At 56.9% G+C, this 13,750-nt stretch overlaps 2 protein-coding genes across 2 annotated transcripts in view; both read left to right on the plus strand.

Moving 5' to 3' along the window:
• The window catches only part of VOLCADRAFT_102747 (dynein heavy chain 3), a gene marked incomplete at its 5' end in the record, with an annotated part of 70,080 nt that extends 67,460 nt beyond the window's left edge, over window positions 1-2,620 (plus strand). The window contains 3 exons of the mRNA XM_002945732.1: window positions 36-222; window positions 799-963; window positions 1,282-2,620. Of these exons, the coding sequence (XP_002945778.1) occupies window positions 36-222; window positions 799-963; window positions 1,282-1,490 (561 nt within the window). The 3' untranslated portion in view covers window positions 1,491-2,620. The remainder of the gene's footprint in view (window positions 1-35; window positions 223-798; window positions 964-1,281) is intronic.
• Window positions 2,055-5,723, plus strand: VOLCADRAFT_127352 (uncharacterized protein; the record flags this gene model as incomplete). Its single annotated transcript, XM_002945733.1, has 4 exons — window positions 2,055-2,077; window positions 3,922-4,072; window positions 4,834-4,902; window positions 5,190-5,723. 4 exons carry the CDS (start codon window positions 2,055-2,057, stop codon window positions 5,721-5,723), a joined length of 777 nt encoding a protein of 258 aa, XP_002945779.1.
• Between the last annotated feature and the right edge of the window lie 8,027 nt (window positions 5,724-13,750).

Genomic DNA, 13,750 nt, shown 5'->3' on the forward strand with positions numbered 1-13,750 from the left:
CCGCCTGGCGGCGAGTGTCCTACCCCTCCACCAAGCCCCTAGCCGCCTGGGTAGCGGACTTCCGTCGCCGCGTGGAGGCCCTGCAGACCTGGCTCTCGAGGGGGCAGCCGCCGGCCTTCTGGCTGCCAGGGCTGTTCTTTCCACAGGGCTTCATTACGGCAGTGCTCCAAAACCACGCTCGTCGTACACGCGTGCCGATTGACCACCTGGTCTTTGACTTCCGTGTGTTGCCGCCGGAGGAAGACCAGAAGCTGATGGATAAAGTGGCAGTGGCAGCCCGGGGGGTTGCCGCGGCGGTGGCAGCGGCGGTGGCCGCCGGCGGCGGCATTAACCCTGTCAGCAGCGGCCGCGGCGCCGTCAACGGCACCAGTGACAGATGTAGCATTAGCAGCGGCGGCGGCGGCGGCGGCGGCACTGGCGTCAATAATGATAACGTGGCAGCGGCTCGTAGCGATGGAGGCGAACAGGACGGCGGCGAGAAGGGGAAGGAGCGCGGCCGGCCTGCGGAGGGGGATGGCGTGTATGTGTACGGCCTGTTCCTAGAAGGCGCGAGATGGGACGAGCGAGGCGGTAAGAGCTGTATGCTGATGGGGGCCTCTGCTGGGTCCTGTTGGAGTTGCCGTTCGGTGCAGTACGGCGGTATCTGCATACCCCTCATGTGCGTATGTATGTATGATTGCATAGTCATATGTATGTATGTATACAACGGAAATCGCTCCTGATTCCTTCCCCGTTACCCACGCCAACATACCCCCACTAACTCCCACACCCGCACCCACACCCGCCCCCAAACCGCAGGCACCCTGGCCGCAGCTCGTCCCGGCGACATGTTCAGCAGCCTCCCCGCCATCCACATGCTACCCAAGCCCACAGCAGAAGTGGAATCCGGCCCGGAAGTGGGCCGCCCAGAGGCCCCCCTGCCACCGCCGTCCGCCGCCTCAGCTACACTCGATATGTCGGCTGGTGCTACTGCTAGTGCGACGGCTGCGCTCCCAGGCGCCGCCAGCGCTGCTGGCTTTGGCCTCGGTCGCCGCAGCGCAGGTGCCGGCAGCCTGGGTGGCGGCGGCAGCACCAGCGGTGGTGGTAGCCTTAGCGGCGGCGGCGGTGGCGGCAGCACCAGCGGTGGTGGCGGCGGCGCCCCTGCGCGTAGTACAACCAGCCGAGTCAGCGGTGTACTGCCGAGCAGCATGGGCAGCACCGGCGGTCGCGGCGACAGTCTTAGCGCCATCCCAAGCCACAGCACCTTCGGCGACCTCCGTACCTCCGTCGCCGGCGGCGCAGCCTTCACGCCAGCGGCGGCGGCGGCTGCGGCCGCCAGCCACGTCTACGCCTGTCCGCTGTACAAGACGAGCGTGCGGGCAGGTGGTCTGAGTACCACCGGCCAGTCGACCAACTTTGTGATCTACCTAAACCTCGCCATCCCGACCGACACACACTCCGACTTCTGGGTGATGTTGGGAGTGGCGGCGCTGTGTGCGCTGGACGACTGATTCCGCGGCCTCGACAGCGGACCCTGCCTCATCCATCATTTCCATCCACCTGGGGTCGACGACTGCATTGGGGATAGAAAGAAGGACTTTACTGAGTAAACAATTTCTCATGGACTGAATGACGACCTCCTCCTGCTAGGATTGGCGATGGGGGCTTTTCGGGCCTTCGGAGCGGATATCGGAGCGTTTAATTCTTCTCCTTCTTGAGTGGTGGCTTGGGTTTTAGGGTTTTAGGGTTTTCATTTGAGGATGATGATGGTGGGTGAGGTAGCCTCGCCCAGGTTACAGGGGAGTTCTAAACCTCAGGCAACATTGTATAAATGGGCCGATGCTATGCTGGTTTGGTAGGTTGGCGGGCAAGGCGGAGTGCTAGCGAGCAAGGTGTCTGAGAGGTTGGGGCCTTGGCCGGGACTAGCCTTCTTTGTTGCTGGCGATCAGCCGGCCAGGGGGAAGAGGGGGGGCCGGGTGCCCACAGGGAGAGGGGTGGCCGGGCCGCGGGTGATGCCGCGGGTGAGTGGGGGCTTAGAGGCGCCGCGTGGGGATCGCTGTGGAGTGGCGACAAGCATGGGGAGAGGGAGAGAGAGCAGGTGCGTCTGATCCGGTTGTGTAGCTAGCAGGCGAGCAGGGACAAGATTTGCGGTTATTGATTCAGCTGTTTGTTTAGCGCTAATGGGTGATGGCTGGGTGTCTCCACCTGGACTGCTTCAAAAAGAGTTCCTCCCTAAGTGTTAGGAAAAAACATTGCCTGCGTCAAAACGTGGTCCCATGAAAGTGTGCGTCAAAGGGGAGGGGCCCCTCTCACTCCTACCTTCCCATCCCAAAAGTTGTCTGGGGCCTATGTCACTTGTTGGCCCATGGCAGGCTTTTGCAGAGCTGATGAGGATGGGGATGAGCTTCCCCGTTGCGGGTGATGAGCTTCCCGTCTTTAGGGATATCTAAAAACAGTCAGGGAGCCTTTATCATAATTGTCCTGCAGCGCTAGCCCTTCGTTGCGGTCTTTGGTTATGTTTAAAGTTTGAACTGCAACCTTCTTCCGCGCACGGCTGTGATCCGTAATCGCCTCGTTTTGCATTTCCTGGAAACATCATAGCAACACTGTTGCAAAGGCTTGTGTAAAGTATCAGGATTTGAGTAACCGCGAGTCCTGGCATTGAGCGCCCTCGCGTGCAGGAGAGCGCAGGATCAACGTAAGGGGCAACTTGCACGAGAGGCGCGATGATGCTTGCAGGATAGCTTCATGCGCTCCCTGCGGCTAGGGCCACTGTATATGCGCCGGAGAGAGGAAAGGCTCCTGGAAAACTGCCAATAATGCCGTCCTGCATCCTGCCTCCCGCGCGTCTGTTTCGTCCGCGTCTTGCAGGTCAGACGATGTGTGTATTATTACAGTACACATATTAAAGTATAGCGACATGAACTGCGTATCAATTTCCAATTGTGCACGGATGCGAAAAAAGTGGGGTATGTATCACTAAGTCATACGGAAACCACAGTGCGAGAGCACCTAAATGCATTCGTTTAAAAGCTAATGGCAAGTATTCAGATCGGTGATTAAAAACTCTGAAAATTGAAGGTGATATCATGTTGCTGGACGGGACAGCGATTCGGCTCAAGATGCAACATGTGGCATGCAACATGTTGCATGGAATAAAAACAAAACGGGATTATGCATGAAACATTTCGTCCAGCCTCATCTGCGTGCCGACTACGACTCAACTTCAGCAGGGTTGAGGATGTTCCAGCGACCGGATCGACCAGGGGCCTCGTACAAGCCTGCGTGCAGAGGCACACAAACACATACGCATAGAAACAGTACCCTTGTTATCAGTATGATTACTACTGGATGCAATCGGAAAACCTACCCCGTGTCCTCGGGCAACGCTAAATATGCCCAACACAAAAGCAACTAGGAACGTTTCAGGCTTTCAGTATAGATTGAGGTTCTTCCATAAATGCAGGCAGGTGGTTCCTGATTAAGTCCCCTACCGTGGCCGGGTGCAGCCGACTTACAAAGTCAACCCACCTGACGCTACGCAATGCAGCCCTTAATTCCACGGCCAGGAAATAAGTCGCCATGTTTCTTGACTTTACAGGTCACCAGCTTCACAATGCTGCGACCCTGGACAAATTGACAGGTGGGCGATGGGCTGGGCCCTCCAATTTTTCGCTGCAAATCTCGACGCAAACAATCTCAACACATGTAACATGTCTAAGCATCCTGTCTGGTTGCCCTGAGTACAGTTATCCTCTCCTGAGTAACCTTCGTCACCATGCCATCGGACAGGGTTACGGGAGCAGCTCTGCTATGAGCACGCTATGCACGTAAATTAGTAGCACTTACAGCGATCCAGTTCGAAAACTCAAACAAATAATTTACTGGACCTACCTATCTATTTTAACTTACCTGCATGGTTTGACTCTGCCTTTCCCACAGGTTCCAAGTACAGGGCAGCGCAGTCGAATCCACGTGCGGCGCTCCCATCATCGTGGTGCTGGTCAGGTACAGGCGCGACCCTGAAAGCGGACTCAGTCGAGAATGTCAGCGCGCGCAATTTGCTCCGGGGGCAACCTCGTTTGCAGTCAAGGTACGCGGTCCTGACAGCTTGAGTCCCGATTTTGACACCTCTGCCACACCGTCCTGCTTTAACGGATAGGCGTAATATCCGTCTCTCTCTCCATCTTCTTTATACTCTAGTCAACGCGTGGGCTGCTGCTGCTGCTGTGCGCGCCTGCCCGTCTCCAATTTTCCCCTTGCTGCTGCTGCTGCTGCTGCTGCTGCTGCTCTTAGGCAGTAGTAGTTCCCGCGGACCAGGTCCTGGCCTTCATGGATCAGCCCCTGCTGCAGCAGCCGCGGCTCGTGGACTCCCAGGTGCGGTACTTCTGGCCCCCTGTTCCGCATATATACATACATACATTCATACCCTGCTTCACAAGCCCCAGGGCCCCTGTCCGAGCCCAGTAGCCCTTATCCCAATAGGCGTAGGTAGGGTTGTGGGACGAGAACGGCAGAACTCAGGAATGACAGGGCTGTGGGGACGCTGTCAGAGTCATCTGGGGCACTATCTGATGACCGCTTCCTTCATTTGTGTGAAAGCTAAAAGCATGACTAGGAAACGTCGGCGCAATATAGCAGTATCGCGTCCTACCGGCTACCTGGACTACCTAAAAATATATACATGCATCACACACCTTGCGACACCGCAATCTTTGGATGGTTCCTGGTCTCTAACGGGAAGATGCAGTTGTTTTCGCGCGCGACCCAGATCAAATTTTGTGCTCCCACTTCCCGTGGTGGGTTCACGGCTCTAGCGTGTGTGCGTCCCGCTTCTCCTCATTTGCTGAACAGGGGCGCAACATCCTCTGTGGCCCGGACGTAAGCCCCGATGGGTGCATCTACGCAACCCCCCTGGAAAAGGTGCGACAGGTGCTCGCAGAGGAACTGAATCGCTTCCTGGCCTAGTTGCTCCGTGTCCGACCGCTCGACACCACACTTAAAGTGGGGTCTAATATATTGTGATGTACAGTGGTTTGGTAACCTGCATAACGAATATGCTCCACGGCCCGGCTGCCGCGGATTGCACACAAACCACCTTTTTCTTTACAAGAAAAACCATTTTTTCCTTTCCGACACGTCGTCTCAACGTGTCTCACCCACCCCTTCTGCTGTGTTTTCCCATCTGCCAACCTCGTCATCCGTCGCAGAACGGCATCGCGCATCTGAACAATTTTTGCCTGATGTATCCGTACAATGGCCAAGCCGATGCCAGCTCCACGCCCGCCAGCGGCAGCAGCAGCGCCCTGGACCAGCAGGCGGCTGCGCAGCAATCGCTGTCGTCGTCAGGTAGCCGGGGCGCAGGGAAGCTGCAGGCCACACGGCGGCTTAGGGACATGCTGGCAGGGCAGGGCGCCACCCGCGCCAGTGGCGGCGGCGGCGGCGGTGGCGGTGGCGGGGCCCTGGGCAATGGAAGCGAGGTCATGCAGGACTCCAGTGACGCTTTACATTCCAATGGGGAACTGTGTTTGCTGGTGCAGCTGCTGCGGCGAGATGCTAGGCAACCGGGACGGTGGTTTGCGTACGACATGCCGCACCTTATCTCCCGGCCGTTCAAGGTGGGTCCGTTCATGGTCGTGTGTGGGTCGTGTATCCCCCCCGGGTGCGGGTGCGGCTGCGGCTGCAGCTCAGATGGCCATCAGGCGCTCCGGTCTTTGCAGCCGCATAGGCGCACTCTATTATGAGACCGGGATCACCCTTGCCATCGTTGCGGTAGCCGTGGCGTGCTGTGCATGCTGCGTGCTGTGGGCCGGAGGCCCCCCCATGCCGCAGAGGCTCCCGGGGTATGTCTGGCGAGGGGGCGGCGGCGGCGATGGGGGAAAAAGCCTTGCCGGCCTTGCACATGGTTGCCAGCCTTGCCAGCATCGTAACGGTGATGAGCGGCGACTTGATCGACCTAACTCGCATGGAGGGGCAAAGCTCCAAACCGCAGCCACGGGTAATGAGCATTCTGCGTCACCGACCCGAGCATCACGATCTCTTCCTCGACCGCACTTTCCTTCCCCCCACCCCCCGCCGGCCCTCAAACACCTTCCCCTATCACCCTCATCGCGCAGGTCGTCCCTCGCAGCACACTGCCAGCGACGCCACAAACTCTGGGCGGCTCCTCCGTCTCGTCCGTATCCCTAGCGCCAGGACAAGAACCTAGCTTGCCGCTGAGCCGCGGGCTCTCCTTGCCAGCTCCCCATCCGGTCCTTCCCGGCCTGGTCGGCCTCGGCTCAGGCATTGTCAGGACTGAGCAGCTGCTCAGGCCGCAGCCACAGCCTTTCGTCAGCCCACAGTACACTCACAGTGCCGCCACCGCCGCCGCCGCCGTCGGCGGCTTTGGATCCGTCGTAATGACGGCGGGGCTGGCGGCGGCGTACGACGCCGTTGCGCCGGGGATCCCTTGCGACCTGGGGCCGGGTGGGGTGGGTTCGCCGATGTTGTCACCGCAGGGCGGCGGCACGATGGTTTACATGGGCCGTGCAGATGCTTCCGGGTTTGTGAGCGCGAACCTGGGGGTGGGCATGGGGCCGAGTAGGGGGGCGGTGTCGGCGCCCACAGGCGTTATGATGGCCCCTGGGTGCTCGGTGGTGGGCGGGGCGGCTGGCTTGGGCTTGGGCATCGGCGGCGAGCGCAGCGGCTTGCAGTCGTCTCTGTCGGCTGACTCGCCGACAGCAGGTGGATCACAGCGTGGTTCGAGTGAGTAGTTACGGCGGCGGTGGACATGGGGGCTTTGGTTGTCTGTGGGGGATGGGGTAGGGGGCGGGGTAAGAGGGGTAAAAGGGGGAGCCGACGTGAGGTGTGGCGTGTCTGCGAGGAGGAAGCCCGGGCAGCAAGGACGTAACATACATAACATTACATAACATACATAACATACATAACATACATAACATACATAACATACAACATAACATAAAAACATACATACATACATACCATGGACACCCCCTGCATCCACACGACGTCACACTTACCCGCTCCTGCTGCTGCTGCTCCGCGGCCACCCATCACTATACACCTGCCGGCTACCTGGATACGACCACTTCACGGAACCATTTCATTTACACACACATACACACACACACACACACACACACCCCTTCCCCCGCGACTCCCTTACCCGACCTCACCGCCCCGATTCACAGAGGCGCGCCGGCGCTCCAAGGCGCTTTCTAAGGACTCGTCCCTCGACGACGGCAGCATGCCCATGACCACCAGCGGCGGCACCACCGCCGGAGTGACCGCCCTCCGGACGCCCAGTGTCACTTCGGGAATGAAGCCGCCGCCGGCCGCCATGCAACCTGGCACGCCGCTGGCGGCAGCACCTGCTGCCGCTGCTGCTGCTTCTGCTGCTGCTGCTGCTTCTGCTGCTGGGGGTATGGGCGATCTAGGGGCCCTCGTTGCATCGGGGCCGTCGTCCCCCTTCTCTCCATCCGCCCGCGGTGTGCATGCCGCCAGTACCGGCCCCGGCTGGGGTCTGGGTCAGCTGGCGGGGCTAACCCTGGACCGCGTGCCGTCGCTGTGCGACTCGGAGGTGGCCCGGAACTCGCTGCCGCTGCGGGGGGCACCTTCCGCGACACTGATGGACATGAACATCTCGGTGGGTGGGTGGGTGGGTGGGCGGGTGTTGGGAGTGAGTGAGTGAGTGAGTGAGTGAATGTCGCGGTATTGTTGGGGGAAAGAAGAAGGAGAAGAAGAAGAAGAAGGTCCCGTGGACGACTTGGCGGCGAAGCTGTGTTATTTTGCAAGCAGGTCTCTCGCTTGAATTGGCCTTTTACCTAAAGGTTGCAGGGACTATCCGAAATATTCAAAATATTCGAAATATTCGAAATATCCGAAATATCCGAAATATCCGAAATATCCGAAATATCCGAAATATTCGAAATATTCGAAATATCCGAAATATTCGAAATATTCGAAATATCCGAAATATCCGAAATATTCCGCTACATCGCACGAAAGTGGTGATTGCGGTGGTGTCCTAACCCCAATCGCCACGCAGGACTTGCTCAATGACATCCAGCCTCAACCGCTCCATGCCGATGATGTGAGTGTCGCTCGCTCCGAGGGGTTCTGGCCTGAGCGGGGGGCAGCTTGGAGGGGAGGTTGCTCATCTAGACCAAATTGAGTAAATTGCGTAATGTATCACGCGGCGATATGCAGTACTGGAGCCCGGGGATTTGAGGTTTAACTGTTGGTTCGATGTTCACGCAATTCCATTCCTTTCCATGTGTGTGTGTGTGTATGTGTGTGTGTGTGTGTGTTATATGTGGTCGTGGGGATGCGTACCCCGTACCTGCAAACCGCCCAATACGAGCCGAGGGCTCAAGGGCTGCCAGATCGCCTATGAGCACCATCCTACCTCGCACTTCAACAAAGCAAGTGATAAAGGGGAGACTAACGACCAAAGGGAACGATAGGGTTGCGGTGGTGGGAACATATACGTTCCAGCATCTTCGCCAGACGTTCAGGTTCCCACTTCATAGCGTCCTTCACATGCTCAAAAGCGTGGGGAATACATACCAGATCTGATTTCCCTGATTACACCGGACAGTCCAGCAAGACGTGCCCCTCATCTTTATGTGGTGGTATGGTGCGGGGGAATGATGCAGATGATGGAGCTCGAAGAAGGCGCCGCCAAGCGCGTCCGCGCGGACGTCACCGGCACCCCCTCGGACCTGGCTGGGGACTTCTTGCAACAGGAGGAGGACAACAGCAGCCGCAGACACCTCGTTGACTACCACAACCGCGCCAGCCAGCTGCCGGCGGTTTCGCCCCGGTCTGTCGTACTCCCGGCACAGGAGGTGGAGGCGTACCTCAGCACCGGTGACGATTACAGTGGCGGCCGCAACATCATGGAGCTTGCGATGATGGGCTGCGGTGCCGGAGGCGGAGGGGGAGGGGGAGGCGGAGGGGGAGGGGGAGGCAGCCATTGCGACAACGCAGCCCCGGATGGCGCCAATGGCCAACCAGTACGTACCGACAGCTGGTCGGCGGAGATTTCGCAAGAGCAGTTTCTGAGCTTGCGGAAGCAGGTCAGTGCTACAGGGACTACATACATACATACATACATACATACATACATACATACATACATACATACATACATACATACATACATACATACATACATACATACATACATACATACATACATACATGACGGACTTGAGAAGAACAGAGATAAGAGAGATTATCCGTGATAACGAAGGAAAACGGCCCCTCTCTTCCACGGAGGCCGAGATGGCGAGATGGCGGTTCCGGGGGCCCCGTCTGCTCTCCACGTTGGCCACCTCTGAATGAGCAAAGTCCTCCGGGAGATGAGGGGGGATGTTGTGAGGGAGGGAAAGAACTGCCGTGTTGCTGCACGCGTGGAGTGTGTATGTACGGTAGCAGTCATACGTCATCTACACGCGTCCCACGCGTCCTTGTACATGCCATGGCTCTGATGCCGGGGGAGCTGTGCCGCCGACTGGCAGCTGTTCGCGTTTGTCCGTTTCCGGTAAGGCAGCATGACACAACACCGTTCCGCCTCTTCCTTCTCTTCCCTTCCCTTCCCTTCGTGTCCCTCCACTCCCTGTCTCTTCCCAACCCTTCACTTCACGTGATTTCGCTTCACTCCCTGTCTCTTCCCAACTGTTCGGTGTGTCTCGCTGCAGTCTACTGGCTTGTCCGGAACACATGCCAGCGTTGAGGCCACGGTCAACGGGAGCACCTCCATGTTGTGCTCCGGAGCCACATTACCGGCAACCACAACCACCACGACCACAACCACGACAGCATCAGGAGCTTTGGCGATGGCCTTTGGTAGCGGCGGCGGTGGTGGGGGTGGTGCCGCCGGTCCCGGCTGCTCCAGGGTCTCCTCCGCTTCCCAGTTTGACTTGCTGGTTCAACTTCTCGGTCAGCCGGGGGCTATGCAGGACGCCCTGGATCTTATGGAGGAGGAGCAGCAGCAGCAGCAGGACCGCCTGATGCAGTAGCAGCAGTAGCAGCAGGACCGCCTGATGCAGTAGCAGCAGCAGCAGGACCGCCTGATGCAGCAGTAGCAGTAGCAGCAACAGCAGGGGATGCACGCGTATTGCGGCGTGACGCAGGCTCAGCAGCAGATCCGCGGCGTGCAGGACGGTAGCAGACAACTGGCCAGTCGGCGGGACGTGAGGGCGTAGGGGCCGCTTGTTGTTATGGTGGTGTTTTCGACCGGGGAACGGAGCGTTGGAACCGGAGGAGCTGGCGATCATAAAAAAGAGGCGGCGTTTAGTTGGGTGACGTGCGCAACGCGCGACACCGCTGTTTGGTGCTAGTGAAGCAGCAATGGGGAAGGCGCCATTGTGTTTAGTGTCTTGGACACCAAGCGCGAGCGGGGCTTTGGAGCTGTGCGCGCGGTGGGGGATTCGGTGAGGATTCATGTTATGCTTACCGACGGGACTATCAGCATCGGTATACGGAAGGGGGATTATAGTGTTGTGGAGTTAGGATGTGCAGGCCATGCGATTGATTGTCGACCGGCGTTCGTTCGTTCGCCACCGCGTGGTTCCGTAAAGTAAAAGAAAAAGAGTTATGAGACTCGCGCGCGAGGGCGCCGCGCCTGCAGGATGCAGGATGCGCCGTCGCGCACGACGGGCAGGTGTATATGCAGGGAGCAGCGCGTGTGGCGCTATACGGGCCAATAGTGGCGGTGTTTTTGGATTTTTGATATACTGGTGGTGGCGGCGGCGGTTTAGGCGGAGATCTAGCTCCCAACGGGAAATTACGATGCAGGTGCGCTAGCTAATATTCGTGAACTGAACTGAACTGGCGGCCTCGGTCGTTTTGGCTGTCCAGGACCGGGATCGGTGATGGGCGATGGGTGGGCGGCCGGGTGGGGTGGGCGTTGTGAGGTGTTGTGTCGGTGCGCATGTAGTACGTGTTGCAAAAAGGCAGCTTGGGGCTCCGAGGGTGAACAGTTTTCTTTTTCAAAAGGAGAAGTCGTTCGCATGCACGTAAAGCCTGTTCTTGCCGGTTGTGGGTAGGTAGGTATAGGTAGGTAGGTAGGTTAGGTACCGCAGATCCTTACCAATCTTACTCAACAACATCTGCAGGCAACTTCTAGCCTTCACACCGGCGCTTCAGCACTCTTGCCCGGGATTGACGCTTTCCATTCGATATCATCACTCCGTACACATGCGGACTTTGTCATTTGTCGTACGTGCTTGATCGGTTCGGTAGAAACACAGCAGGGGTTCCCTACGTAGCTGTGGATGTGTACGCAAGTAAAATGTTTGTTTGGTGTGGTGGTTGAGGCCTGAGCTTAGCGGACCGGACCCACGAGCGCGACTATACATTATTACACGAACATCGTCCGCAGCTAATATTTCCCGGTCCTCAGCTTCTGCCTGCCGGCGAAGGGATCTGGTAGTCGCAGCCGGTATATGCCCAGTAAGGGTGGACGCGCGATAGAGGGGGATGGCGGGCATGGAGTGCCGTACTTGCGGGCTTCTGGAAAGCGCCGTGATACGCGTGCTAAGTAGCATTGGTTGCAGTGACGGGCGGTGGATGGGTTGCATATAATCACATATATATTTAACTCTCCACAAGCAAGATTTTTACGTACATGTATTTACACTGCGGATTTGCTGAAGATGCAGATTAAGGTTTAGGTTTTAGGTTTTTGCTTGCTTGTTTTTTTATTTTGTGGATGAAGAGCATGCCGGAAAACTTTAGTTTGGCGATGAAGGTGCATGGCTAACATTTTTGAGCCTGTTGTTGTTGCGCCGTCCCGGGGGCATCAGCAGGATGTGGCAAGGGTGGTGGTGTGTCAACATGCGGTGTCTTGTATGTGTGCGTGTGTGTGTGTGTGAGGTGGGAGATGTTGTTGGCCATCCTGTACTCGCCGGATTTCCCCTTTAAGTCGACCACTATAAGAGGGGGGAAGTTGCATTCACTGGGCGATGCGATTCATCCTGTCCGGACGCCTACACACAAACTACCTGCCTTCACACAAATTACTAACCGCATGCCAACCTATCGGATGGGCATGTAGGTCTGTATGTCTCACACATATACGGTTCACACGCTGGAGGGAGGTGGGAGGTTCAGGTGACCTATTCATTGTGCTGCGCGGACATGCCGTGGCTTGGGTTCGTCGTCATCATAAAGCTGGACTGGAACTTTATGGTTGTTAACACGCGTTTGGCACACCCGGTGCGACGTCGTGCGGATGTCGGTACCAGCCCTGCAGTGGCGCATGAGCACTCTGTTCATCAAATTTCTGGTTGTGGAGCTTAGATGGCCCGAACGAGTAGAACACTGCAAGCGCATCTGGGGACCGAGGGCCGCTGTGATGAGGGGGTAATCCCCCGATGCGCTAATGTCCCTTACACAGGGCCATGCTGTCATTCAGGTCTTTCTGCAGCGGCTGTGGTGAGTTTGTTTTGGCACATTTTCACCACGGGCTTGGGGGAATGTCCATCATGGAAAAAAACAAATTTATGTCGTCAAGTAGGACATGCGGGGAGATGTCGCTTATCTGCGGGAGAAGGGATTTGGATTATAGAGGTGTAAGCCACGCGGCTACGGGAGGGAAATGGAAAGGAGACATGCTACCTAAGATCAGAGTTTGGGGTCCCCGGCGAGCCGCCGTATTATCATCTAACGGATGCTTGCGAGCCCCTTGTTGGCATTATTGGGCCTGTCCAAGATCCTGTTCCGCGGAGGCTGTTTGTTGTGTTGTGAGTGTGTACCGGTACTGTGAAGTATGTATGGGTTGCTTGAGGACTCTCGGCGCAAATTGACTTTAGCGGGAACGTTGGTTGAATTGAACGTTGACTTTTGCGGGAACCAACCTTACTGCGCTCCTCCGTCAGGTGTTATTTTTGTCTGCCGGTTTTTGCAGCCGAAACCCCTTCGGAGGCATGTGTTGGGTCCGCGTATGGTTTAATACTTCTGATGTCGCGTTTCTGTTACAATAATAGGAGTAAAAGCATTTATGCCGTATGACGTTTATTCATTGTGCATTCATGACTTGCTTGTTTTGCATAGAGTACCTTTCGGATCCCATGGCCCTGATTGCCTGTGACCGAGTTAAAGGAACGATTTGCTGCGAGTGGTGGTGGTGGTGGTGGTGGTGGTGGTGGTGGTGGTGGTATGCCAAATCGTTTTACCCCTTCCCACGGGTGTTCCGAGTTGGGTAAGATAGTACACGCGGGGGCCACACGGGCCAACGGATGAGTTGCAGGCGTGGGTTAGTACGCACTTTTCCGGTATGCTTAATGGAACAGACTTTTTCATCATCTGTTTTTCTTTAATGAAGTCTTGGCTGCAGCGCTTTGGTCAACGCAAATCCCCTGCTCTCTGGCGCTGCTGCGCGTGTGAAGGGCTTGGTTGGGGTTACGAGCACGCGGTCCATCAATTAGCGAGCAGCTACGCCAACGCGACGCATCTTCACGATGCCGCCGCAGCCATAACGGACAACACTTGACGATGTTGCAGATATATTTTCACAAGGCGCACATCTTGTCAGCTGCTTTTCTGCGCTTAGCTCCAGCAGTTAATTTAATAATTTTTATTAGCATGTCCTTTATGGCCATGACTGTTTCTCATTGATAGCTCCCTCCCTCCGGAAGTTTCAGAGGAGCCAGAGGAGGTTACAGTGAGGCCGCTTGGAACACCGCGGTTATTAGTTAGGACGACTTGGGGACGTAATGATGTTCAAAAACTTCAGGTTTTGCATGCGGACAGTCCCCAATTC

The sequence above is a fragment of the Volvox carteri genome (assembly GCF_000143455.1).
Source record: "Volvox carteri f. nagariensis unplaced genomic scaffold VOLCAscaffold_1, whole genome shotgun sequence".
NCBI lineage: Eukaryota > Viridiplantae > Chlorophyta > Chlorophyceae > Chlamydomonadales > Volvocaceae > Volvox > Volvox carteri.